The 26,674-nt window shown below is 38.5% G+C and overlaps 1 protein-coding gene across 1 annotated transcript; it reads right to left on the reverse strand.

Moving 5' to 3' along the window:
- CCDC58 (coiled-coil domain containing 58) lies at positions 5,324–25,817 on the reverse strand. The gene is made up of 5 exons (XM_005675023.2): positions 25,697–25,817; positions 16,546–16,671; positions 13,625–13,771; positions 9,086–9,145; positions 5,324–5,705 (listed from the first exon to the last, which is right to left on the reverse strand). Exons 1-5 carry the CDS (start codon positions 25,745–25,747, stop codon positions 5,655–5,657), a joined length of 435 nt encoding a protein of 144 aa, XP_005675080.1. The 5' UTR covers positions 25,748–25,817; the 3' UTR covers positions 5,324–5,654.

A 26,674-nucleotide genomic window follows, 5' to 3' on the forward strand; every position in this document is an offset into this window, starting at 1 on the left:
ATGTGTTCTTTATGGTGAGAATTATTTTCCCTAACCCCAAAGAAAGAGACTGAGAGAATGCACTCTTGCCTTCAAAGGTGAGGGCCTCAACCCCAGCTATCTGTCAGGCACTTCCAGACTTCTCTGCCATAGACGTGGTTAAATGATGTACTGGGTCAACTGAAGATTCAGGGGACATGAGGCTACCCAGGGTTGTAGTCAATGCCTACCCTGTGTTTTCTTGGGAAACAGGATTGCTTTACTTACTTAAGGGAGTGAATTGATCAATTTCTGGCATGTTTCTCATTTAAAAGCCAAAACTCAACCTGGAAGCTAATCTGAGTCTTTCCTTGCTGGAACTGAAGTTCAGACACCATGGGAAGTTTCTCCCAAGAGGCTATCCAGCACATCCATGGTGCTCTCAAAAACAATATGAGAAAGTATTGATTGGATGAAGAAAAAATATCCTAATGTCAACGGACTATTTAAACAAGAAGATACTGCTTGGCCACTGACTGACTGGAAATGTTCTTGATAGACTCCTTTGGTTCAAAAGAACTTTTTTATGTCATGTAGGGATTTATCATAAAGATGCATCTGCCGAGAAATCTAGAAAATGCCAATCAACCAGGTCTCATGGAGAAGAGGGACCCGAATATAAATGGATCTCACAGCCAGAACCGGGATTCAAGGCAGCTCTAAGGAACTGAGAAGCTGTGATGGTGGGTTTTTACTCTAGGGGCCAATCATTCATGGGTCTCAGCTATTCCCCAAGCTCTCTGCTTCTCTGTTTCTGTCCACCTTTCTGCCAGCTCCAGCTGATATTCTCTCTTCTATTTTGTATACTTTACTCTGCTTCACGGTGTGCATCCTCATATGCGTGCATGCTCAGTCATGTTCGATTTTTTGAAACCCCTGGACTGTAGCTTACCAGGCTCCTCTGTCCATGGGAATCTCCAGGCAAGAATACTGGAGTGGGTTGCCATTTCCTCCTCCAGGGGATCTTCCTGACCCAGGGATCAAACCTGTGTCTCTTGTGTCGTCTGCATTGGCAGGTGGGTTCTTTACCACTGAGCCACGAGGGGCCCCTGCTTTTTCAGAACAGTGGGCTTTCCTGGCCCCTGTTGTACCTCATCACCACTCTCCTTCAAGCTTCACCTCCCACTGCTAAGTACATCATATTCTCAGTATTTCTCAGTTCAGAGCCTTGAAGAATTTGATTGTCCTGATCAACTTTTTGTTCTTGGACTTGTTACAGGACACTGGCTAGCTTAAGGTTTGCCAGTTCTTGGGTCAATCGCTCAGCCCTGGTCCCATCAGCATGGTATAAAGTGGGCTACCAAGGAGTGCTCTGTAAGTGGGAGCTATGGGCCAGAGTCCTCCCTGGAAAGGGCTCTGGTATGGTATCTGATCCACATGACAAGTATATGGATGAGGAGATGGATGGACGGACAGGCACAGGAACATTTTGTCCTCAGAAAGGTAAAGAACAATTGATTAGGGAAAGAGAGAGAAACTTAATGTGGGTTGAACAACTGAGCAAAGAGAAAACTGTATTTGCATGGTGGAATATTTCAGTGAGGTCTGACTTCAATCCAGGGATGCCCTCAACTGGTCACTGCACTCAGAACCTGGGAGCTAGCTGAGTTCAAACCTCTTATTAACATTTTTACTTTCCTCCCCAGCATAATGCTGTGGGCAAACTAGGCTTTTTCTGGAAATGCTGTCGCTATTAGGAGAGATCACTTTAGACCTTTTTGGTTTTTTTTACTCTTCAGTGTTTATACTCAACTAAATATGTTTTGTGTTTTTTTTTTTTTTAAAGAAACAATCAAGGCTTATCTAGACGTCTAAGTGCACACAGAAATAATGAGTAACCTAAATGATCTCTAATGTATTTGGTTAGATCCCCCATCTCTAGGCAGAACATTCATTTTTCTTAATTTGAAATGAGACCACATCTTTGACTATCTCCCAGTTTACAAGGTATTCCTGGATGGTCTTCCGTTAGGTAGTGTGACGCGGAAGCAGAGTCCACTGCAGTAGCACTAGGTGTATTATCGCTCGTTTCCCAAACTAGTATCTTTGGAGCATAACTTGAAAGATATCGACTTATTAGAAAACTTTTTTTTTTTAACCATGCTGCACCACCACATGTGGGATGTAGTTCCCTGACCAGGGATGGAACCTGCATCCCCTGTGGTGGAAGCTCAGAGTCTTAACCACTGAAATGCCAAGGAATTCCCTAAAACTTCCTTTTTATTACTATACTTATTTGATACATTTCATTCCCTAATTCAATTGACTTTTCAAAGATCAACAGCATTATAATATTCTCTTAGCTAAACAGTCATTTGCAACCTCCGTTTCTGATTACTTGCTTTTCGGCGGGAAGTGGAACTTTATCACCTCTTAGCATGCTATATAATTGTTTTCTATGGTTTGTCTCCCCTTACTACATGTAAGCTCTTTGTTGCTGTTGCTCAGTCACTCAGTTGTGTCTGACTCTTTGTGACCCCATGAATTGCAGCATACCAGGCTTCCCTGTCCTTCACAATCTCCTGGAGCTTGCTCAAACTCATGTCCATTGTCTTGGTGATGCCATCCAATCATCTCGTCCTCTGTCATCCCCTTCTCCTCCTGCCTTCAGTCTTTCCCAGCATCAGGATCTTTTCTGAGTCATCTCTTTGCATCAGGCAGCCAAAGTATTGGGGCTTCAGCTTCATCATCAGTCCTTTCAATGAATATTCAGGACTGATCTTCTATAGGATTGACTGGTTGGATCTCCTTGCTGTCCTAGGGATTTTTGAGTCTTCTCCATCACCACAGTTGTAAAGAATCAGTTCTTTGGTGCCCAGCTGTCTTTATGGTCCAACTCTCATATCCATACATGACTACTGGAAAAACCATAGCTATGACTAGACAAACCTTTGTCAGCAAAGTAATGTCTCTGCTTTTTAATATACTGTCTAGGCTTGCCATAGCTTTTCTTCCAAGAAGAAAGAGTTTTTTTAATTTCATGGCTACAGTCACCATCTGCAGTGATTTTGGAGCCCAAGAAAATAGTCTGTCACTGTTTCTTTGAGAGGAAAACATTTTTTAATCTGTATTGTTCATTGATTAGCAGTGAAACTGATTAGCACTATTAGTAGTGGCTAATAGTGCCTCGAATTTGGAAGTGGAAGGCACTCAAAGAATTTGCAAATGGATTATCATCGGTATTTCCTCCATGGTTATCTTCCATTTTGCAGTGAAAGGGCCAAACTCTTCTCTGAACTTTTGTACCTTCTGTTTTTTCTCTCTTTCTGGCTAAATGTTACCTATCCTTCAGGGTCTTCCTTGGTGGCTCAGATAGTGAAGAATCTGCCTGAAGTGCAGGAGATCCAGGTTTGATCCCTGGGTCAGGAAGATCCCCTGGAGAAGGAAATGGCTGCCCACTCCAGTATTCTGGCCTGGAGAATTCCATGCAGAGAGGATCCTGGAGGGCTATAGTCCATGGGATCACAAACAGTCAGACAACTGAGTGACTAACACTTACCTATCCTTTAAGCAGCAAAAGCAACATTACAACATTGTTGTAAGGCAGCAATTACATGCAAGACACTGTTTCAGCACACAAATCAACTTTCAAAAGCAATGTACCACCTATTTCTTAAAAACTGAGGCTTTAAGTGCCATTTATCACAAACTAAATACACTCATGTTCATTTACACTAAAAGTCATCCATACCATAATTACATTTTCATAATATTGGAATGATTCAAGCATCCTGCTAAAATTGGATTACTAAACAGTACTTTAGAGCAGACGTGAAATGCTGGAAAGGCTGTTATAAATCTTTTCCAAGGATTCTGGTTCTGAATTCCCTGTTGGACATCTTTGTTGCGTCTTATTTTTATTCTTTCATGAATCCATTCAATTCACTCATACATCTAATAATTATTAAATATCAGCTGTCATGTGGGTTCTTCAGTAGCTCAAACAGTAAGGAATCTATGCAGGAGACCCAGGTTCAATCCCTGGGTCAGGAAGAATCCCTGGAGAAGTAAATGGCAACCCACTCCAGTATTCTTGCCTAGAGAATTCCAAGGACAGAGTCTGGAGTGTTCCAGTCCATGGGGTCGCTAAGAGTCTGACACAACTGAGTGACTTTCACTTTTTCTGTCATGTACCATTCAATAACAGGCAAGTCCTATAGAAAATCCTTTTCATTGCTGGCACTAGGATATTTTTTTCTTGTAATATAATCTTCACAAAAGTAGGTCTTATAATATCCTCAGCAACTACAGCAGTATCTGATCCATGGTAAACGCTCAAAATGCTCTAGTGTACAACCGGACAGTCACCACACTGAACACACAAGCCTATCCACAACCCTGCTGGGTGGGTTGATCCAACTGTGCCAGAGCCAGGAGGCTTGCGTTTAAACTGTGGTAGGCAGACTCCTAGAATGGCTCTGCAAGAAGCCCCACGCTAATTCCTCAGACTGTGAATATGAGACACTACATCTGTGATGTTACATTACCCAGAAAAAGGGATTTGCAGATATAATTAGAGTTGTAATCAGTTGACTTTAAGTTAAAAGAAAGGAAAATTATTATGGTAAAACTAATATACACCCTTTAAAAGCAGTTTGTTTGGCTTATAGCGGAAAAGGAAGTCAGATTCCAAGAATGAGGGTTCGATGCACCATTGCTAGCTTGAAAAGGGAGAAGGCCATAGCATCAAGAAATGTGGATGGCTTTTAGAAGCTCAGAGTGGCTGATGAGAACCAGCAAGGTATCAGGAACTTCAGTCTTAGGACTGAAAGGATCTGAATTCTACCAACTGAATGAGCCTGGATGCAGGTTCTTCCCCTGGCGACTCCAGACAAGAGCCAGTCACAAATTGACTGCAGCCGGTGAGACCCCAGGCAGGGAACTCAGTCAAGCTTTCCTAGCCTTCTGACCTACAAAACTGTAAGATAACAAACAGGAGTGATTTTAAGCTGTTAAATTTGTTAAACAACAACAGAAAATGGATACAATCACCCTGTACTAGAAGTCCACCATGCAAGCCATCTCCTACTTTTCCATTTTCTGAACTTGTTTTACTTTGCTTTCCTTTCCAATGTCCACAGAAACATTATCCAGGAATTTGTTTCCACCCAACAATAGTTTTTGCATATAAAAATAAGGTACTAAGAGAGTTTCCTTGAACAGTATCCAGGCCATATTACTTCCCTTTAACTTACGAGCAATAAACCTAAAGAGATAAATAAGAGATAAAACTATCAATGACCAAAAAGGTCTACGCTGATGTCAATAAATTTGTAAAATTCAAAAAGATACAATATAAGTCAAATTACATACTGAAATTGTATTCAAATACTCTTCCAAGAACTTACTATCTCAACTGGGAAAACAATCAAATAATTATGTACATTGAGTCAGAAAATTATTTTAATAGTTACAAAACTTTTTTTTTTTACAGAATCAGTATAAAATAGCAGTTGATTTCTCCATAATTATCAGAATTATTTATATGTGAGGTCTTTGTTAAGTGGGGCTGAAATCAACAAAAGGTCTTGGACTGTTGGCTCAGAAATCTTCTTGGGAAGCCCACCACATTGATGTCTGTCATGCTTGACTCTTTATGAGATGACCCGGTCCATCTTAAAAAAAAAAGTATCTTTTTATTCATTCTTTGGAGGCTTGAAGTGAATTCGGCAGCGTTCATTAAACACCTAAGACATGTGAACAGAAACAAAGGTCACTGAGTCATCCTGTATATATTAGACCTGAAATTTCGGGTGACTATAACCTTCTTTGGGGCTTCCCTAATAGTTCAGTTGGTAAAGAAGCTGCTTGCAATGCAGCAGACCCTGGTTCAACTCCTTGGTGGGGAAGATCTGCTGAAGAAGGGATAGGCTACCCACTCCAGTATTCTTGGGCTTCCCTTGTGGCTCAGCTGATAAAGAATCCGCCTGTAATCTGGGAGACCTGGGTTCGATCCCTGGGTTGGGAAGATCCCCTGGAGAAGGGAAAGGCTACCCACTCCAGTATTCAGGCCTGGAGAAGTCCATGGACTGTATAGTTCATGGCGTCGCAAAGAGTCAGACACAACTGAGTGACTTTCACTTCACTTCCAACCTTCTTTGCCCCAAGTCAACAGGTTTAGGAAACAGAGGTGTTTCCTCACCAATTCAAACTGACTTATAGGCACTAAGAGCACAGTGCCTAGTCTAGAAAAGACCTCGATGCTGGGGAAGATTGAAGGTGGGAGGAGAAGGGAATGACAGGAGGAGATGGATGGATGGCGTCACTGACTCAATGAACATGAGTTTGAGGAAGCTCTGGGAGTTGGTGATGGACAGGGAAGCCTGGTGTGCTGCAGTCCATGGGGTTGCAAAGAGTCAGATATGACTGAGCGACTGAACTGAACTGAAGAGCACAGACTGCCTTGATATTCATTTATAAAATAATTTTCAAAAAAAAATAATTTTCATTATTTTAATAAAACTTAAATTATTCAAGGACAAAAATCATCACATTAGCGTATTTAGTAACTCACAAATATTTTAATTCCATATCACATATTTTGGACAGTTTGACAAAATATCTAAATTAACTTTAAGATAAAACTGTTTAAAAATTCTTTTATAATGTAGATTTTATTTAGATATCTGTCATGCTTTTCTTTTTTGTGTGTGTGTCATGCTTTTCTAAATGAGTGCCAGATGCTCTACCATGTAGGTAGGGAAGTCCAATCTACAAAGGGAGCCCAGTCTTTTGCTAAATTGTATAAATTTATGTAATGTTTTGTTCTATTTACCTTGCTTCCTAAAAACTAAACTAATATAAATGTTAAAAACATTCGAAGATTACTTGTTATATGGACTGTGTTAAATAAAAATTTTGGTATAGCCATTTGATGGAATATAAAGCAAACATAAAAAAAGAATAAGAAATCTCTTTACATCCTAATTTGGAAAGATCTCCAAGATATATTAAGAAAAACACACTTCCATTTATCTGATAAAGGAGAAAATATACGTATATGTGTGTACACATACAAACAAAATTTTAAAGTTACAAATATCTGAAAGCATGTACATCCTTTCAGAGGAAAGGGAAAGGAGGTGGTTAAAATTAGAGGGGCATGACAGTAGAATTTTTATTGTATATCTTTTAATATTTTTAAAAAATTAATCATGTGTCTAAAGAATTTTGTATTCCAATTTAAAAAATTATAAAAATGTAAAACAATTTTTTCTCAGAATTTACCCTCATACTTTACTGATGTAAGGAACTAACCATTTTTAGGTAAAAAAACAAACAAAAATCCCACAAAGAAAACCAACCCATGTTGGCTAAAATGGACTAGCATAAAAATAAAAGAAAAATCTACATAGGGTACTGGTACTCAATTTCTTAAACTGGGTAGTAGATACATGTTCATTTTACTAATATTCTTTACATTCGACATGTTACATGCTCTTTGGCATATGTATCTCACAATTAGAACACGAGGAAATTATATAGACTCTTTCTGGCCTTTTTGTCTTATAGCTCCTAGCTCTGACATGTCCCTGGAGTTCCCAATGCTCGGATCAGAGGCTTCAGATTAGTGGTTTGACACACTGGTTGGGATGATATACACAACCTGGCTGAGTCTCTCCAAATCCTTTCCCTAAATAACTTCTTAACCATTTTTGCTGGCCTATTGCACCATGGCTACAATTTCTTCCCTTGAAAACAAATAGCCTCATTATATGTGGAGTGGATGGAGCATATTTTCTTTTAAAGTAATACCAAATCCAAAAATGCCTCATTCTTCCTACTACATTTTACATACATCAATCCCTGCACTGGGTTTTCCAAACCAGATGTTCATTGTACCCATCCCCATCCCACCGCAAGAGTAAATATTATCTCTCTAGAGAATAAAAATGGACAAATTTTGCCAAAATCTTTCAAGGAGCAAACATCTTATCACATAGGTGGAAAGGGCAGAAATACGAAATTTTAGCAAAAACGATAGGATAAATAAATGTGATAAAGCAAAGAAAGTCAATTTGTATTTTGCACTTTATTCAGGGCTCTGCAAGTTGGTACACTCTAGTTTTTGGTTCTGTTGACCTCCGTCTGGATTCAGCCCAATTCCATCAGTTAATTTCAAAGGATAAAACAATTTTCAGTTCATTCTTTCAGATTCAATAGATTTTGCCCTTTGGAAATCTTTGAAGTTTTAGAGAGGAATGTAAACATACTTTTCCAGAAAACTAAAAAGTCAGAATTTTGTGGTTTTTAACTACATGTAAAGTCCTAGGATCCTGGTCCCCCAATCTAACTCCTAATTAGAATCATGTAGGTGGTAATAGGGCTTCCCTAGTAGATCAGTGGTAAAGAATCTGCCTGCAATGCAGGTGGCCTGGGTTCGATCCCTGGGTTTGGAAGATCCCCTGGAGGAGGGCATGGCACCCCACTCCAGTATTCTTGCCTGGAGAATCCCACGGACAGAAGAGCCTGGTGGGTCACACATAGGGTCACACAGAGTTGGGCACGACTGAAGCAACTAAGCAGCAGCAGCAGGTGGTAATAAGGAGCATGTGAATCTAGGAGCCATAAAAAGCCCTATTATCAGATACCGGTGAAACCATATGAAACTATATACAAAGAAAGTTTCACGATCAGATATGTTAGAAAACGAGCAATTGTGAAGGGTAGTTAATGATATGAAAATTTATGGAAATAACTAATCACAGAAAGGCTAACTTAAATAAGCTGACTGAAGGTTCTAAGTTAACAACTAATAAGTCTAAATATCAAATAGCCCACAATTAATATCAGGAATCATATAGAATGCCTCCAATTCTGTTACCATGACAACCATGCAATTCCACTTGAGACTGTAAGGCTACTTTGTTTATAAGATGGCTCTATCTGGGTTCTAACTGCAACTCCCACCCCTCTAAAAAGTTAGAACCTTCAACTGCTTGTAAATGAAGGATCTTTATTCTTAAGAGCCCAAGGCACTCTTTACCCTCTCCTCCCTTGGTTTGTTTCCTTTTGCTAGTTCTGTTTCCCCTCCTAGTTCCCTTCAAGAATCAACATTATTTTATACCTTCCAGCTCCTGTCATTTACCACTTCTTCAACATTCAGCTCTGACTGCATCCATTTCAACTGCAAGAAAAGGAAAACAAAAATGAAGCTATGAAAATTTAAAGAACTAAAACCAAACTCTATAATGTTTTCCTAACAAAACCAGCTGTTGTTCCTCGATGTTTTGTCAATACTTAGGCTAGATTTCAAAACCTTCTGTGATATTCTTGTATTTAATCAATTGTTAAATCTTATAAAGCCATAGTTCTCAAGCATTGCTGCATATTACTGACAGCTTTAAAAGAAAACTCAAAAGCTAAGGTAGTTCACAGAAGAAAAAACAAACGACCAATAAACCTATTTTTAAATGTACACTCTTACTTATGCAAAAAGAAATGCAAATTGAGTCATAACATGACAAAAAAATTTTTTTAAAGAAGAAATCTGGTAATTCCAATAAAACCTAGTATTAGTGAGAGTATGGGGAAAGATACACTCACGTATATTTTTTTGTAGGAGTACAAACTATTGTAACTTCTATAGAGAGCAATTTGGTAAGACTTAGCAAAAATGTTAATTCCCATGTCCTTTAACTCAGTAATTCCAGTTTGACTTATTGATCCTACAGTATAGATTTGCAAAGATAGCACAGAGAAACAAAACAAAAAAAGGTCAAGAAGGTGGCAACCTGATTTGAATAAAAGAAAAAAGAAAAAGGAAGAAAAACAGAGAAGGGGGATATAAAAGGCTCAAGTAATTGAGAAAGGGATGAATTTTCCATACCTTAATCATACGGCCAGAGGTCTGAGGTCTAAAATGCTAAAAAAGTCTTTCTTTCTTTTTAACTGCCAACCTAATAACTCCATCAAAAAAGTAGCTAATCCCACTGCCAGGTCCAGATGGCAGGACCCATCATATTCCTAGTCGCCTCTGCTCAGAGAGACTTGACAGGAAAGGAAGCTAACTAGTTCCAGGAGGAGAACCTCGAAGTATTCAGGAAAATTAGCAGAAAAAAAGTATGAACCACAGGTTGAGGCAGCCAAGAAGTTAACAGCAGGATGATGTCCTCAGGCCAGGAGATTTAGGGAGAAAAATGCCAGAGAGTTAGACAAGATTTGGGCGACAAAGAGGTGGGGACCCAGACCAAAGCACCTAAGCATAAATTAGGAGTACAACTCAGACAGGTTTGAGAAATGTGCATCTAACACTAATAAGACTGGATGTGGTACTGATTCAATGCTCCTTGTAAACTCCCTTCTTCGATTCAAAACTTGGTGTCAAGAGTATGCACCAGAATATAGGATTGAAACCATGAACAAGGAAGGACAGCATGTCTGCTGTGCTGCGGAATAGTAACAAGCCTGAGGAAGCCCACCTGCTTAAATGAAAACAACTTCAGCTTCAGATTTTAATCAGCTATATAGACACAGAAATCATTAATGCTTCAGAGCTCTGTCAAAGCCCAGATTTTCTGCCAAAGAAGTAACAACTTCAAAGAACAGTGTTACAACAGGCCACTAAGACAGTGTTTTGCTGCTGCTGCTAAGTCACTTCAGTCGTGTCCGACTCTGTGCGACCCCATAGACGGCAGCCCACCAGGCTCCCTGTCCCTAGGATTCTCCAGGCAAGAGCACTGGAGTGGGTTGCCATTTCCTTCTCCAAAGATAGTGTTTATAACTGCTCTCAAATATTTAAACGGGTGTCCTATAGAAATGGGTTTAGACTTATCCAGAGGGATGATTAAGGATCAGTAATAACATGTCACAAGGAGACAGATTTTCACAATAAGAAAATATCTGAAAAATTACAGCTGTCCAAAAAGAGAATGCACTGCCACGTAAGACTGTACATCCCCTCAATTCTCTTAATACTGGTTAAACAAAAGGTGGAAACCACTGGTTGGGAGGATATTGTAGAGAGCATTAATGGAACGAATATGGAGTCCCAGAGATTCAAAGAGGAAAGAATCTGCTACTTCATATCAGTCAATATGTTACCTCTTACATGCATTATACAATTTAATCATTACCCTCCAAAATAAAAGATATTAAGTATCAACTGCATTTTACAAACTGAAATTCAGAAGTTTCATATTGGTTTACAAGATTACAAAACCTCCAAGTGGTAGATGGATTTCCTCAGAGCAATCTGCCTTTATAATCACTATTTCTTCTATTCTTGAACATGGCAGACATTACAGCCAGCTTCTAATACAATTTCAGTGGCACCAACAAAATGCTACCTTTGAGATAGCTGTTTTTGAGGCTCTGGGACTTACACGGGTAAAATTCCTCTCAAAGGCTATGAACAGGTGACAGCAGATATATTGTTCCAGCAAGGCTTTTTTGAGGTAAGGGTTAGGGTAAAGAACTGGGAACTTTCAGACTGGCATCGTATGCAAATAAACTATTCACTGAAGTAATCAGAATTTGACTATTAGTCACAACTTAATGTAAAAACACTGGCTGAATTCAGAGTCAGAAGAGACGGATTCAAGCCCAGTCCCACTACTTACTAGTTTGTGACTCTGGGGAGGTCAGTATCTCTGAGTCAGTTTCCACATATAGAAAATGATGAGGTAGAGCTGGAACATCTTTAAGAGCTGCCTCTTTCTGATTCCATAACCTTCACAGCAAACTTGAAGAAAAAACTCAAGCTTCCTTATTTGCTTAAGTACTACCCACGGTTACCTTCTACTATAGTCCCATGCAATGTCACAGGCTAGGAAACTACCTTTCATAACTCACTGGCTGGTTTCCAAAACGCCTCCTAAGATGACCTTTACAGCCCAAGTTCACTGAAGAGCCCACTGCTGACTAATGACTGAGCAGGTGTGAAGCACAGGGCTGAAGCAGTCATCATGAACACAGGGAACAGTGAAGATGGTGGATGAATCCTGTATCCAGTGAGACATACCACATCAGTAGGATGACTAAGAGAGTGCACACACTCCCCTGTGTGCAGCCAAAGACAAGACCTGAGAGACAGCAAGGTCCCCTTCGCAAAATTTGGCTACATCCACTGAACAGACAGCAAACTTCACAACTTGTTCAGTATGAAAACATGATTCTATGTCACACTGGATTTTCAGTTACCCAACATGCAAGGACCAGTAAGTCACCTATTATGCCATCTTAAAATGCAGACAGGATTTTGGTAATTATACAGCGGTCATGTTAAGAGAAGGGCTTCTCTGGTGGCTCAGTGGTAAAGCATCTGCCTGCAACGCAGGAGACCCAGGTTTGATCTATAGATTGGGAAGACCCCCTGGAGGAGGGCATGGCAACCCACTCTAGTACTCTTGCCTGGAGAATTCCATGGACAGAGGAGCCTGGCAGGCTACAGTCCATAGGGTCACAGAGTTGGGACATGACTGAAGGACTAAGCAGCAGCAACAGCATATATGAGAAAGCCCCTATTCTTAGGGAATAACCAACATATGTAGGGGTAAAAGAGTATAATGTGCCCAGGATATTCTCAAAATGCTAAGAAAAAAAATGTGTATGGAGGGAGGGGGAAGAAGACAGGGAAAAAGGGAGGCAAGGAGGAAAGGGTAGCAAGGGTGGAGAGAATGAATTGTAAAGCAGGTGGAGCAAAATGTAAACAAAAGGTGAATATAGGTAAAGGGTACATGGGAGTTCCTTGTACTATTTGTGCAACTTTTCTGAGAGCTTGAAAGTGTACCAGAATAAAAAGTTACCCCTTGAGCTATTCCCTCACCAAAAGATAGTAATGCAGTCCGGAAAATAAAATATGGTATACATTTCCACTGTTTTCTTGACCTGCCACATTTAAGGGCTGTAAAGAAATAGCTATGCCTCATTAACTCTACTCTGAAGTCTACACTCATCTACATTATAGCTGACTTTAGGAAAATAAGGCTTCCTCTGACATATCACTCAGTGGACGCTTGGTATTTTCCTAAAAGGGAAAATGGCAGGGATGGGAAATGAAATAGAAACAAAGGAGAGTCTGAAAAGAGTCAAAGACCCATACCATCTTTTCCATAGCAAAGAAATAAATGTAAGGAGGCTCTAGTGTACCTGGTTATATCTAAACAGTACTGTACTACATTTTTATGGCTGAAGAGGGTAACATCCTGAAGCTAAACATCTGTATTACATTTAGCAGGTTCCTACAGATGAAACCAGAGATAAATATTTTTAAACTGTAAATATATTTTAAAAATGTTTTTTCTCAATTCAAGACTCAAAATATAGATACAGATGTGATTTCCACAAATATTTTAACATGGTGTTGATCTGTATTAATCCTTATATCTTTAGCTGTAGACTATATAAAGGAATGGAAATAACATGATTACATGCTTTTTTTTAGCTAAAGCTGCTACATTACATACAATCATAAAATGCACATTAATTTACTAACTAACACTAAAGCGCAATAAAATAAAGCTCATTAAGAATGAAGTACTAACCTCCTGGTCCTTTTAAGTAATAAGCATATCTTACTCTGGATTTTTCATATTAAAAACTGCTTTTCTTTTGAAGGCTAAGTTTGGAAACCTTGCCTTAGAAATGTAAACTTTATTCAACTTACCTTTGTCTGTTCTTTTCTAAGTTGCTTTAATAACGTTAAATCATCCAAATTCTTTTCTCTCTCTTCTCGGAGCTGTTTTACTACTGATGAGGTCTGAGCTATACAGTTTTTTATGACTCTGTCCCTACTAGCGTGGGCCTCCATCAACTAAAAGAACAAAGAAAGAAAAAGGAAAAAAAATATCACACCAATTTGTCACATTTCAGTATTTTTTAATTTTAGACTACAGAAATGTAACACTTTCTAAAATAATTTTTAAAAATTGAGTCTATGGAAGAGAAGTTTGTGCTGAATGAGCTAGATCAAAGGCAGGGGCTGTGAGGGTGGAAGTGAGAGGCTGGGTTGTCGTCTTCCTCACTACAGTTCCAGGCCTCCCTGCTTCTCTTCCCACACTCCTCCTGCTGGGCTTCTCATCTCAGTCTCCTCTCTGAACCCCTTTCTCTCCCATGATTGCATCTGTGTGTTCATCTACCCTATACTTACTCACACACACTTTCTGAGCCACTTACTATTGCTGCTCTTTCTCTTTTTTCGTCCTTTGATTTTTTTTTCCAGCCTCACATTGTCAACAAGTGCAAAAAGTTATGAAGCAAGTGATGTAGAAAAGTCTTTAGTTACAATAAAGAAAAACAAAAGAATGCTCCATTTACCCATGTCAGACAGAACTCTTGTCAAGATTTAAAGTATCAACCAGGAAAAACTGTAAATGAAGTAGAGATTGTTGACTCCATCAATTGTGCTAACAGTGGTTCACCTCCAACTAAAATCTAAATGCTGGCTTGTTCCATGTAATCACGTTTTATCATTCCTTTTTCAGTCCAAAGGGAGAATACCTTAACGCTATGCTAGTGACAGCGCTAATAGAAATAACCTAACCACTATATATCTCAAATACATAAAATACAGGACTGACAACCATTCTATAAGCATTCTTCCTAAGTTATTTGAAATAGATCTCTTAAATGATTATATTGGAACCCTGTGATTAAGAACTACTGGTCTAATAGATACCAGGAAAAAATAAATCTTTATATTTTAGAGAGTAATACTAAAAGTACATTACTTATAAATTGTACTCATGTAAAAGGAATTGCCTAATAGACATTAATCCCACTTATAGTAAATTCCTCTAATATGCTAATTCTTTTCATTGTAACATTTAGGATTCACAAGGACAGCCTCAAGGCCCATATTTACTAGCTAGTATGCTATGTCTGTTACTTATTAACTCCTTCAGGTATAATTACAGAAAATTAAAGGAGGCATTGAGGGTATAGAACTATTCTCCCCCAAACAGAATAACCGTCAGAGTTAAGAAACTCTCCCTGAGGTTGTGTAAGACTGGCTAAATAATTAGCTTTACAGGCTTCAGTTCCCTCTTTTGTAAAATTGTGAATTATGAGTAAATAATTGCTAATACCCCTTTCCACCTCTAAAATTTAGAGGCAACATGACTCAATATATTACTCAGATGCTAAATGCTATTTAATTACTTTGATATTCTGTCTAACTCTGCCAGCAATTGCTCAAACAGCATTAGCATTAACTAGAAGTCTAACACAATATTCTCATTTTTCTATCTACATCTTAAAATCAAATTCAAATTGTATACATTTTATTAAATATTCAGTAATTCTCTTTTGGTCTCTCACCAGTTTCCTTCCGCAGTTGGGCTTTCCTCCACTGTTCCCCTCCTGAACCTGGCACCTTCCCTGTGGATACATTTCTGGATGCTGACTATGCTTCTACCCTCACCTGCTTACTCTTCCTTCACATTAGACCCTCTGTGAACCCACAGCCATGTAAACAGGAAGGACTGGGTAAATCATCTTTTACTCAGTATTGTCAACTATTTTCAAGATCATCCTTCAATAAGATTCAAACCTAAGTGTATGCCAGAGGAACACGCATGGACTTCTGCACATGTATGTCAAAGAAATGAGGACAACTAAGAGTAATAGTTGGTGTGACATAAACCTACCAGAGGAAAAAATAACACAAAACCAGGCTTATTGGCTAATCAGTAGCATATGCTTGAGGATTTGGTCATATGAGAATTATTTCTGATATATAAAGTGTTTATCAAAGGAATTGAGATAATATTTATTAAGAAACTCAGTATGGCAGAACTGTGGTTAGAGGAGAAAAATCCTGAAGGATAATCATATCATAACCATATTTCCTTTGATTTGGGGAAAGCAATTTTGAAATGAAGACATTTGGGGTAGGGCAGGCGAATGATTCAAAAAGAGTCTACAGTGGGTATACCTAGAACTTCCCAGTTTTATTTTACCACAGCTTTGAGAACTTCTTTCGGTCTAAAATTTTCATTTTTTCATGTTTTTTTTTTTTTTTTTTTGGCTGCACAGCTTGCCAGATCTTTGTTCCCTGACCAGGGACTGAACCTGTACCCTTGGTAGGACAATTTATCTGTGGCTTTTCCTTCTCTCCTGCCAAATGTTTCTTTTCCCTTTCCTGATGAGCAAGGGAAGAGATACAGAAAGTGTGAAGGGTTTTAACTCTTCCTTGTATCAGCTGTCTAGCTTTTATAACACCGATTCATTCAAAGACCCCACTTTTATCTCACTGTTTTACTTGACTGTTTCATTCTCTCCTGTTTTCTTTAATGTGTAAGGCTTCCTTAAGTTAGAGTCTGCCCACAAGGGGAGACTGTTTTCATTTCTTAGAACTATATCTCCCCATTTCTTAGAACCATATCTTCCCAGACTATTGCTTAAGATCACACATTTTCTTTAGTTTGTAGAAACCAGATCAAAACTTTTACACACCTTCAGGTGTGGGCAAGAAAACGTGAAGACTCCATTCTTTTTCCACAGTTTAATTATATGCCAATTGATTTCTTATTTTGCCTGCAAAGAAAGACATAAAGGAAGCACAAAAGACTCAAAAGATACACTTACTGACTCGTAAAGTTGTTTACAGGTTTGGCTGGCATCAATTTTCCCTGCAAAGGAAGCTGTTGGAACCGTAGTGTTTAATTCATGTACTATTCTGTCATCAATCGTCCTCATCACCTTGAGTAATTCCTATATAATATTTAAAATAAAAGAATAATAATTTGAATGGAAAGTTAAGTGATAAGAACAGTTAAGCAGAAATTAATAATTAAAGCTCTTGGATATGTTACAACACTGTATATTAGGAGTGGGGAAACCATGCTATATACAGTACAACCACAGAAAAATCTTTATGGAAAGACTGACAGGTAGTTTATGTAATAGTAACTCTAATACTTGGCACAACTCTGTTTCCTTGGCCCAAACGTGATTGTCTTAAGCATAAAGATTTTTTTATTCATTTGTAAACCCCATTTGCTGGCACATGGTGCTTAGCAAATACTGTGTGTTCTTTCTATCTCTAGCATACAGCCAAAAAGGATTCTACTGAACTTGATTACTTCAACTTGTCCAAAACAATCCAACATAATTGCTTGTTCTAGTCCTTCTTTGTCACTCTCTCTAAAATGTGATGCTAGATAGAAAACTTCTATAAAGATATGTAAGAAACAATCAGCAGTGATTAACATGCAGAAATTAATCTATACTCTCTTAGGCGGCCCCCCCAACCCCGCCTTTAGGCTTTTTGTTTTTTCAGTTTTTCACTATGAGTATATATTATTTTTGTAACAAAAAACGTATGCTGCTAGCAAAGGAATCAAATCTCTTTGTGTTTTTTTGTTCATACAACAAGCAGAAATTAGCCTTACCTTTTCTCAGTTACCCAGGCTCACATTTCCCAAGGATCTCTCCCCTCTAAAAAAGGATCCAACTCTCAAAAAACAATCATCAAAATACAAATACCAAAAGGGCAGGGGACTTAGAAAGACTCTGATGAGTACCCCAACCCAGCATAGTCCCTTCTCCCCACATTCTGATTAGGGTACTTCTTCTCACTTGTCACTAGAGAAGGCTGAGCATCAGCTACCTCCTGACTCCAAATAATATAAACTCTATAATGTTTATAGTATATACTCTTCTCTTTCTCTTTTAATACACTCCCACCTCACCCCAGCCCCACAAAACAATCACTGAAAATCATCAAGAAAATAGAAGTGTATAATACTAGGTATATATATATACATATATATTCAATACAATACTGAAAACATCTAACAACCTCTTTCAATATATGAACCTATTTCTTCGCCAAACTTAAATCCGGGATTGAAATCAACTTCTTCATCTCTTCCATCCATTTATTTATTTATTGGGCATACTAAAAATGACAGTTTTTCATTTGAAAATTGGCACGAGTGTGAATTTTATACATTATTCAACCATATGATTGTGACAACTTACTTAAATTATAGTTGATTATTAATATTATATTAATTTCAAACATACAATTTATTGATTCAGTATTTTTATAGATTTTATTAAGTGTAAAGTTATTATAAAATATTGGCTATATTCCCTTCCCTTTATCCATTTGTTAAAATAAGCTTTTATTATGATTAAAGTATTAATTACATAATCATTTTAGAAAATTAGAAAAAAATTTAAAGAAAATAGAATTATCCATTGTTAACCATTATTTAGTTTTTTCTATACATATCTGCAAATATTTTTATAAAAATGTAAGACATATTTAATACATGTATAAATATCCCATTCAGTGGGGGTATCACAACTTCTTTGACCAGCCTATTATTCTTTAATTAGTAATGTCCTTTTCCAGAATCCAATTTTGAAGTAAAACAGCTTGTAGAAGGCCATTATTTAGACTAATAAAAACAGGCAAATGTCAGGTCTAAAACCAACCTTGCTATCTTATCACCTCTTCTTGTATCTTTCTATTTTGGTCAATGGTATCAAGATACTCCGTAATCTGGAATTCTTAGGGGATAATCTCAACGTACTAACTAAGCAAGCATCACATTAAATAATGTCTTATACACAGTAGAGGATATATAATGTCAATAAGTGGCAAATTCCAAACAAACAGTGGCAGCACTATTTAGAGAGGCAAAAAATAGTTAAGTAGTAGACAGGGACCTTCCTGGCAAACTTTACCTCCCACAACTTGCCTATTAAAACAAAAAAACCTTTAAACTCTCATCATTCCTCCTGTCTAAATCAAACTGATCCTGAAGCCAAAGTTTATACCTTTCAGATAAAGCTTTCCTTGGATGAGAGTCCTCAGCGATCTTTCTTCTTCAAACATACGAAGCAATTAGAGAGCATAGAGTTCATTAACTCACTCTTCCTTCAAAAAATATTTACTAATGTCTAGTACATGTTAGACATCATTCTAAACACCAGGGCTACAATGATGAGTAAAACAGAAAAGGTCCTTGCTCTTTGGAGCAAAATTCTCATGGGAGAGACAGACAATAAACAAGTATCCCAATAAACAAGACACTTTCAGTGCAGAAAAGTATGCAAAAAAGAAAACTGTAGTAATGAGATGAACAGTGGGGTTGAGGGGCTAATACGTTATACAGGGAGAGCAAGACAGACCTCTCCAGGACATACCATTTGAACTGAGATCTGAATGACACAAATAAGCCAACTAAAAGGACATTTTGGGGAACAAGGCAAAAATTAAGACGCAAGAACAAACTTGGGGATGTTTGAAGAACAAAAAGAAGGCAAGTGGTCTGGAAGCGAGTAAGTGAAAAAGTGGTATTAGGTGAGAGCAGAGTTGATGAGAAAATGAAGGACAAGGGAAACCACAGAAACAATTAAGGATTCTGTTCTAAAGGAAACAGGGTTTCAGGCAAGGGAATGATATAACAGTATTTTAAAAGACAACTTCAGCTGCTAAGTTGAGAATGGAAACATTGAGCAGACTACTATGGTGGTCCAGGCAAGACATAAAGATAGTTTAAGAGTTTGGTGAACCTGGGCCCTCAGCAGTGACAGCCTGGAGTCCTAAATATTGGACAGCCAGGGAATTCTCCAAATTAATTTCTCTAACACCAGGAAACTGGAAGAGATCCCTGAAGAAGACTATAGGTAATAAAGGGGGTTAACAATCAAGAAGGAGCTCCAGCATCTGAAACTACAGAGGAGGACTTCCCTGGTGGTACAGCAGATAGGAACCTGCCTGCCAAGGCAGGAGACAGGGATTCGATCCCTGGTCCAGGAAGACCCACAGAGCAAACTAAGCTCCTGAACCAACTACTGAGCCCGTGCTCTGGAGCCTGCCAGCCACAGCTACTGAGCCCGCATGCTGCAACTACTGAAGCCCTCACACCTAGCGCCTGTGCTCCGCAACAAGAGAAGTTACGGCAATGGGAAGCCCATGCATTGAAACTACAGAGCAGCCTCCACTTGCCACAACTGCAGAAAGCTCACGTGCAGCAACGAAGACCCAGCCCAACCAACAAAATAACAGACATAAAATTTAAAAGAATAAACAGGAAAAAGACTGTGATGTCACAGAACTTAGAAGAAGGGCAGTTTCAAGGCGGGAACAGTCAATTGTGTTGAATGTCAGTCACTCAGTTGTGTCCGACTCTTTGGAACCCCATGGACTGTAGTCCACCAGGCTCCTTTGTTCACAGGATTCTCCAGGCAAGAATACTGGGGTTGGGTAGCCGTTCCCTTCTCCAGGGGCTCTTCCAGACCCAAGGATGGAACCCGGGTTTCCTGCACTGCAGGTGGGTTCTTTACCATCTAAGCCACTGGGGAAGCCTGTTGAATGTTACTAGAAGTAAATAAAGATGTGGACAGAAATTAACTTCTTAGATTTAACATGATGGAAATTATAGGTCATCTTTACAGGAGTCATTTAAATAGAATGTTTAATGGACTGAACAGTTAACATGGCTTAAGCATAGAGGGTAAGACAAAGTATGGTGTAAAATGAGGCCCACCATTATAGGTCACCTTACTGGATGTTAGTCTTTTTCCTGAGAGCAAACAGAGAACCAACGAAGTGTTTAAATACAGTGGAGTTATATGATAGGGTTTGTATTCTGAAATAACTGCTTAGGTTAAAGTATTAACATGTGGAAAATGGATCAGACAGAAATAAGAGTAGATACAAAGAGGTTAGTTAGGAGATTGGTATAGCAATGCAGGTGAAAGATTATATATCTTCATATTTCCCAGAATTATGACTTACTTTGAACTTCAGGTTTGAGTACAATCATCAGCAATACAACCAACTTTCCCTCTGGATAAAACAATCTGGATAAACTATTAAGTTCCTTATAACAATGTGAATTTATCAGCATTAACTAGGTAATGAATCAGTTTAAGTCTTACAAATGGAACCTAAAATGTGAATTTTCAAATATATCAGTCCTCTCTCTGTGTGCTAAAGAATCATCAATATAGGATCGAGTGCTTGGCTTTTAATATAGTAGAAACTAGCCATATGAGGTTATTTTAGTTAAAATTAAATTTAGAATTTAGTTTTTTAGTTGCATGAGCTACATTTCAAGAAGTGCTCAAGAGCCACATATTGCTAGTGGCTACCATACTGTACAGGACAAATTTCTACCATCACAGAAAATTCTACTGGACAGTACTGAATTCGAGATGATATAATGACAATCTCTAAACTGATAATGTACTCGTTTGGGAATTGCTGAGAATCATAAGCTATTTTTAAGATAGGAAAAAAGATACTAGAAAAGCTCAAGGAGGGGAAAGGGAGTAAGACTTGAGGAATTTCTTTCAAAATTGCAAAAAGAAAAGGAAAAGAACTACAAACTACCTCACTAGGCACAAATTTCTTTATCACAAAAAGTGCCAGGGCTCTTCAGGCAGCTCCAAGGTCTAGAGAAAAGCTTGAGCAGACCTCACAGGCTGAGAGCAGATGAAGGTTAATGCAGGCACATAAATCCTGCCATTAAACCATGTGTATCATTCAAAATGAATTACTGACTGCCTACCTGATACTAGCTCCAACGATGTACCTTCTTTCTCACAAATTCGCCAAGAAAATATAAAGACACCCTTGAGCAGACATCATACAATGAACTGCAACACAAGTCCACAGAGATAATACAGAAATATACACAGCTCAGTGGCTCTCTCTGTATAGGAGCTGGAACCCTAAATCAGCTTCTAAGTGTCAAAGCACAGCAAAAAGATAACTCTTCAAACTTCGTAGTATCTCTAGCTTCTCCTTTCACCCTCCTCAAAACAAGAAATTGATACATCATGAATCTCTAATTTTAGACTGACCCTTTAAAATTATTCTGGCACTTATCTTGGAATTGTATTTCATGCATTATCTTTCATTCATTTCACCCTCTTGGAAGGCAATTTCAGTACTGAAGGACTAGCATGTCTAGTAGCAAGGAGGGGTAGCGAAAACTTCCTGTTGTCCCTACAATTATACTACACTCTATTCCTAAGGTTAATCTTAGGTAAATCCCTTTTATTATTTTAGGAAGCTTTCAAAGTATATAGGGAGAGGTAAAAGGTCTATTACATGACAGTAAAATTAAAATGTGCTCCATAGAATGATCTGGAATTTAACCTTTCTTCTCCTCACTTTGCCAGAAGGTACCCAGAAGTAGATCCCATTCACATGGTGCTCTTTTTAGAAGACATGGTTCCTCAAACTCCATTTTTACAACAATGTTCACAGTGTGCTTCCTGCAAGCCAGAAATACAGACTTGCCTATAACTGCCAGAATCGTCTGCAGTCCTCTGCACTCCCAGGCATGGGAACAGAGAGCAGCTAGGCATGTTGCAAAAGAAACCGCCATGGATGCTAGAAAATAGCCTATTCAGTCTATATTTAATTACCAAACAACTCAAAATTAATCTTGTAAGTTAATATTCCTATCAGAAATATGAAAACTTACATATCCTAGGAATGCTCAGTTGATTTTGCTCAGGTAATACATGCACTGGGTCTCAGATAGGGTCAGGAAGAAGGTATTTCAGGGTGTCAAGTGGGAAAAAAAGCACAAATGACAAAACATCATGTGGTCAGGGAAAAGCAGGCCTATATGGCTAGACAGCAAAGTTCAAATGTATATTGGAAGTGGCAGGGGTTGGGGAGAGAGAATATGTACGAATAAGGGCAGTGGTAAGAGATTTAACTAAGCAGAATCACTTTGGGATTGGATTTTAAAGACTTGTATGCTATGTTCAGTAGTTTATACCTAGTCATACAATTCTGAAATTAGATGCATGGTTCGTATTTTAAAATTTAGAAGATATTAATAACAGTATGAAGCCATAGCCTTATGGAGATTAGGTTGAAGAGGAGAAATTAAGCAGAGAAAAGAATGACTGAAGATAAGAAGAGCTACAGCAAAGCTAACTGCAAAAATGATAGGGCACAAAGACAGACTGTGGCAGAAGTAATGAATCTTCCAAAAGCATCTCTTTGATCAACTCCCTCACTCTGCTCACTGACTCCTGAAACCTCACAAGTGGCATTCAAGGCCTTTCATAACCTGGTTCCAATCTTTTCTGTAATCCAAATATACTCCTGTGCAAATTCAGAATTCCAGCGATTTTCTATTTCCCCCACAACACATAAAACTTTCTGTCTATATACTGTTTCTTCTGTCGAGAATTACCCTGGTTCTATCCACCAAAGACCCAGCTCCATTATATTTCTTTGACTTAGTTCTCTCTGAACTGTTGTAACACTGTCCTCATATTCTAAACATCTTCTACATGTTTTATACCCTAACTTGAGCTCTTTTTATATTTTACTCAGTTTTCCAAGTGCCTGGTACCTAGCAGATATCTGTTATGGATTGAACTATGCCCTCCCCCCAACCTGCCCCCAATTTCATATGTTGAAGCCCTAAAACCCAATGCGGCTGCATGGAAACAGGGCCTTTAGGGAAGCAATAAAAAGTTAAATGAGGTCATAAAGCGTGGGACAATAATCCCATAGAACTGATGGCACTGTAAGAGGAAAAGACACCAGAGACCTCTCTCCCTTTGTGGCCACAAATGGGTCATAGTGATGAACTAGCAACTTACTTTGAAATACATCCAAAAAAATTAAAAATGTGGATCGATGGATAGATTGAGGGATAGATATGTGATTTAGTAGATAACAGTGAATCACTGTAGAATCCAGATACTGGGTACACGAGTATTCATTGTAAAAGTCTTTCAATTTTTCTACTGTGTTTGAACATCTTCATAATAAAAATACATGATTTTCTTTTTCTCTTCCACAGTATTCAGCGCAGGGCTTTTCATATATAAGGTATTTACATACACAATGTAATGGTTTCATAGTTCTAAAAATGTAAACTTTGATTCATAATTTGTTAGTGTGCCAGTATTCACAGTTTATAACTTTATAAAATCCATTAAAACCTAAATGTTATACTAAACTTTTACATTTTAAAATATATATATATTTACATTTCTGTGACTCTGAAGCAACAGGGGTAAATGTTCTTATATTCTTTTAATATGAGGTAAAATGATACGCCAAGGCCAGATCTGGAAAACCAGATCTTCTGACTTTTAACCAAGGGTATTCTCCATTATTTGTAAAGAGTTGGATACGACTTAGCAACTGAACAACAAATTCTCCATTATAAATCACACGTTTGAAAAAGAAAAACAATCTAAAAACTTCTCCAGGTTTCATTAATGAGATTCATTTTATGACGTTTTTATTTATATCATCTCTGCGAATAAAATGGTTGTCCAAGACAGTTAAGCTTCTGCCCCACTTATAATATATAATCTGACTGTCCAAAGGAAAATCAATAGTGCGCTTCAAGCACGGTTGGATGTTTCAACAGCTCAAAGATATCCTCAGAAATTTTGTTTCAGAGATTCAAATAAACACAGAGGTGGAAGCAGTTTTAAGCGTTTTTTAATATTATCTTATTTTACAGATTCAAAAGTTAATTATGGAAGGGGTTAGGCGATTTGCTCAAGGTCCCAAAGCTGTTAATTGCAGGAGCAGTACTAGAACCTGGAACACTTAATTCCCTAACCAGGGCTCTTTCTCACAAACTTGAAGGCTAGCATTGCTCAATTATTTGAGCTCATTAAGTTAGATCACAGGGCTAATATGACAAGACCAAGGCCACAAATGTGCCAGTTAATCTTAAACATTTCATATATGTTAGAATCCAAGTCTTTTTTCTATCTTATTTAAGATTTTTACAACTTTTGTATCTCTTGGGCACTCTGATCACATTTGCAGTCTGTTGCTGTTGTGCTGATCTAATCTGTGCAGCTGAAGTGGTGAAAAGGATGTATATAATGGTGGAAAGAACCCACACAAACTTCTTTGATTAAATGATGTTTGTCAAATAATTCAATCTGTTGAGATTACCTTCAAGAATATTACTCCCTAAAAACGGCTCCAAGAACAAAGCTTACTACAGAGGTCAATGATACATGAACAGATTTTTCGGTATCTCCAGTTTAAAATACCCTTTTCATGACTTAAAATTCAACCGTTTATTGAGACAGCAGCAGATTTATGACTACAATAGAATTTATGACTACAGTAGAATTTTCATAGCAACTTGGTCAAAATCTAGACCCTTTGTTCTTTAATTCGTGGGTTAATAATTAGCCCTGGACCTCTGGTGTTTTTATATATAAAAGATACAACCTTTTTCTTAAATGTATTTTCTCTAATGGTTAGGAAGGCAGAGCACCATTGCAGGTACTAAAATCAATCGCTCCTGCAAGACACCAAAAGTTCTGCTCCATCAAAATAGTAAAACAAGTTTTTTTTGTTTCATCAAGTAAACAAGCTCTCCTTCACTTTCTTGCAAATGCTCAGCTTAAAGTAGGAGGGGAATGACAGAAGCTAAGAACTGAGTTCAAAGAATGGCTAGAAGGTTGTTACAATCCCTACCCACCCGGCCGAGCTCGGCTTTGGCACCGCAGAACCACCAGAGTTTCTGGGTGCAGTTACTCAAGGGCTGGGAGGACCAGGGAGAACCATGATCCCAACGCGGCAGTCTCCTTCCCTAAGGCCAAGCTCGCGCCCCCATGACCTCCAATGGCTCGAAAAAGGAGTCCTGAACTGCCCGCTTCAGACACAAATAGTCCGCATATCCCTCCCAGGCCAGAGAAGGGAATAGGGTCCGGGGACAAAAGGAAGGGTACTCATGCCACGTGAGGAAAACCCCATCACCTGGAACTCGGCGAACTCCTCACAGTTCACACCGCCACTGGGCGCCGCCATATTGGACAAACACGAGGTCCCCGCTCCGAGCCAATCACCGCGGAGCAAAGGTGTCCGCTGCGCCGCCTAACAAAAAATATTGAGAGAGAAATCTCAGCAAGAAAGCTGAGTTCAAGGTTTATGTTTTCCGCTTATCCTCATCCACACTGAAGCCCGTAACGCTGCTATCCTTCTTTTCATTCTTATGCGTTTAACTTGTCCTCCTGGAACTGGCCCCAGCGCATAGATAGAAGAATGTCAGAACTTGAAGGGATCGTTTTACGCCAATCCCATTTTCTTACAAAAGGGAAACAATTTAATGGCCCCACCGACCAGATTCGAGGAGGAACTCTTACGTAGAAGTAAGATTTTTCTTAACTCTCTTATCCCGTCCCTAAAGCAGAGGGGCTTTTGTTCTTTAAGAATTTGATTCCAGCAAGAAATGTCAAGAAAAGACACTTCTGGCAGTATTGGGTAAGAGGTGATTAAGATGTTTAGGTGTAGAAATAGTAAAATGTTGTTTTATAAAAATAGGCAAATAGAAAACAAAATAGGAAACATGTATGTGAAGAAGAAAATGGAGAAGGAAATGGCAACCCACTCCAGTACTCTTGCCTGGAGAATTCCAAGGACAGAGGAGCCTGGCGGGCTACAGTGCATGGGATCACAGAGTCGGACACGATTGCGCAACTTTCGCTTTCATGTGAATTTCTCAGGTGGCCTGATACTCCCAAAGCCAACAAGAGACCAAGGCCACTGGTCACTAAGAACCCAATTATGTAGTTTTGAGAAAGGCATGTACATATTCACCGAAAACACTGCAAAAAATGTTCTGAAATACTGGTTTATCTAGGCAGTGTGACTTCGGGTCTACAGTTCACGAAAGTCCTCCAATAAGCATTTACTTTTTTTTTCTATTTTAAACGGGTACTTTCCTAGGTGCAGAGA

This window comes from Capra hircus, chromosome 1 (genome assembly GCF_001704415.2).
Source record: "Capra hircus breed San Clemente chromosome 1, ASM170441v1, whole genome shotgun sequence".
Classification (NCBI taxonomy): Eukaryota; Metazoa; Chordata; class Mammalia; order Artiodactyla; family Bovidae; genus Capra; species Capra hircus.

What these genes read in the sequence shown, in the direction of transcription:
- CCDC58 (XM_005675023.2), bottom strand. Translation starts at nt 25,747, where the DNA reads ATGGCGGCGCCCAGTGGCGGTGTGAACTGTGAGGAGTTCGCCGAGTTC. An exon ending in AGGAGTTCGCCGAGTTCCAG is followed by an intron (nt 16,672 to 25,696) that starts GTGATGGGGTTT and finishes AATATTATATAG; the next exon opens with GAATTACTCAAGGTGATGAG. An exon ending in TAAATGACAGGAGCTGGAAG is followed by an intron (nt 5,706 to 9,085) that starts GTATAAAATAAT and finishes CACATGTCTTAG; the next exon opens with GTGTTTAATGAACGCTGCCG.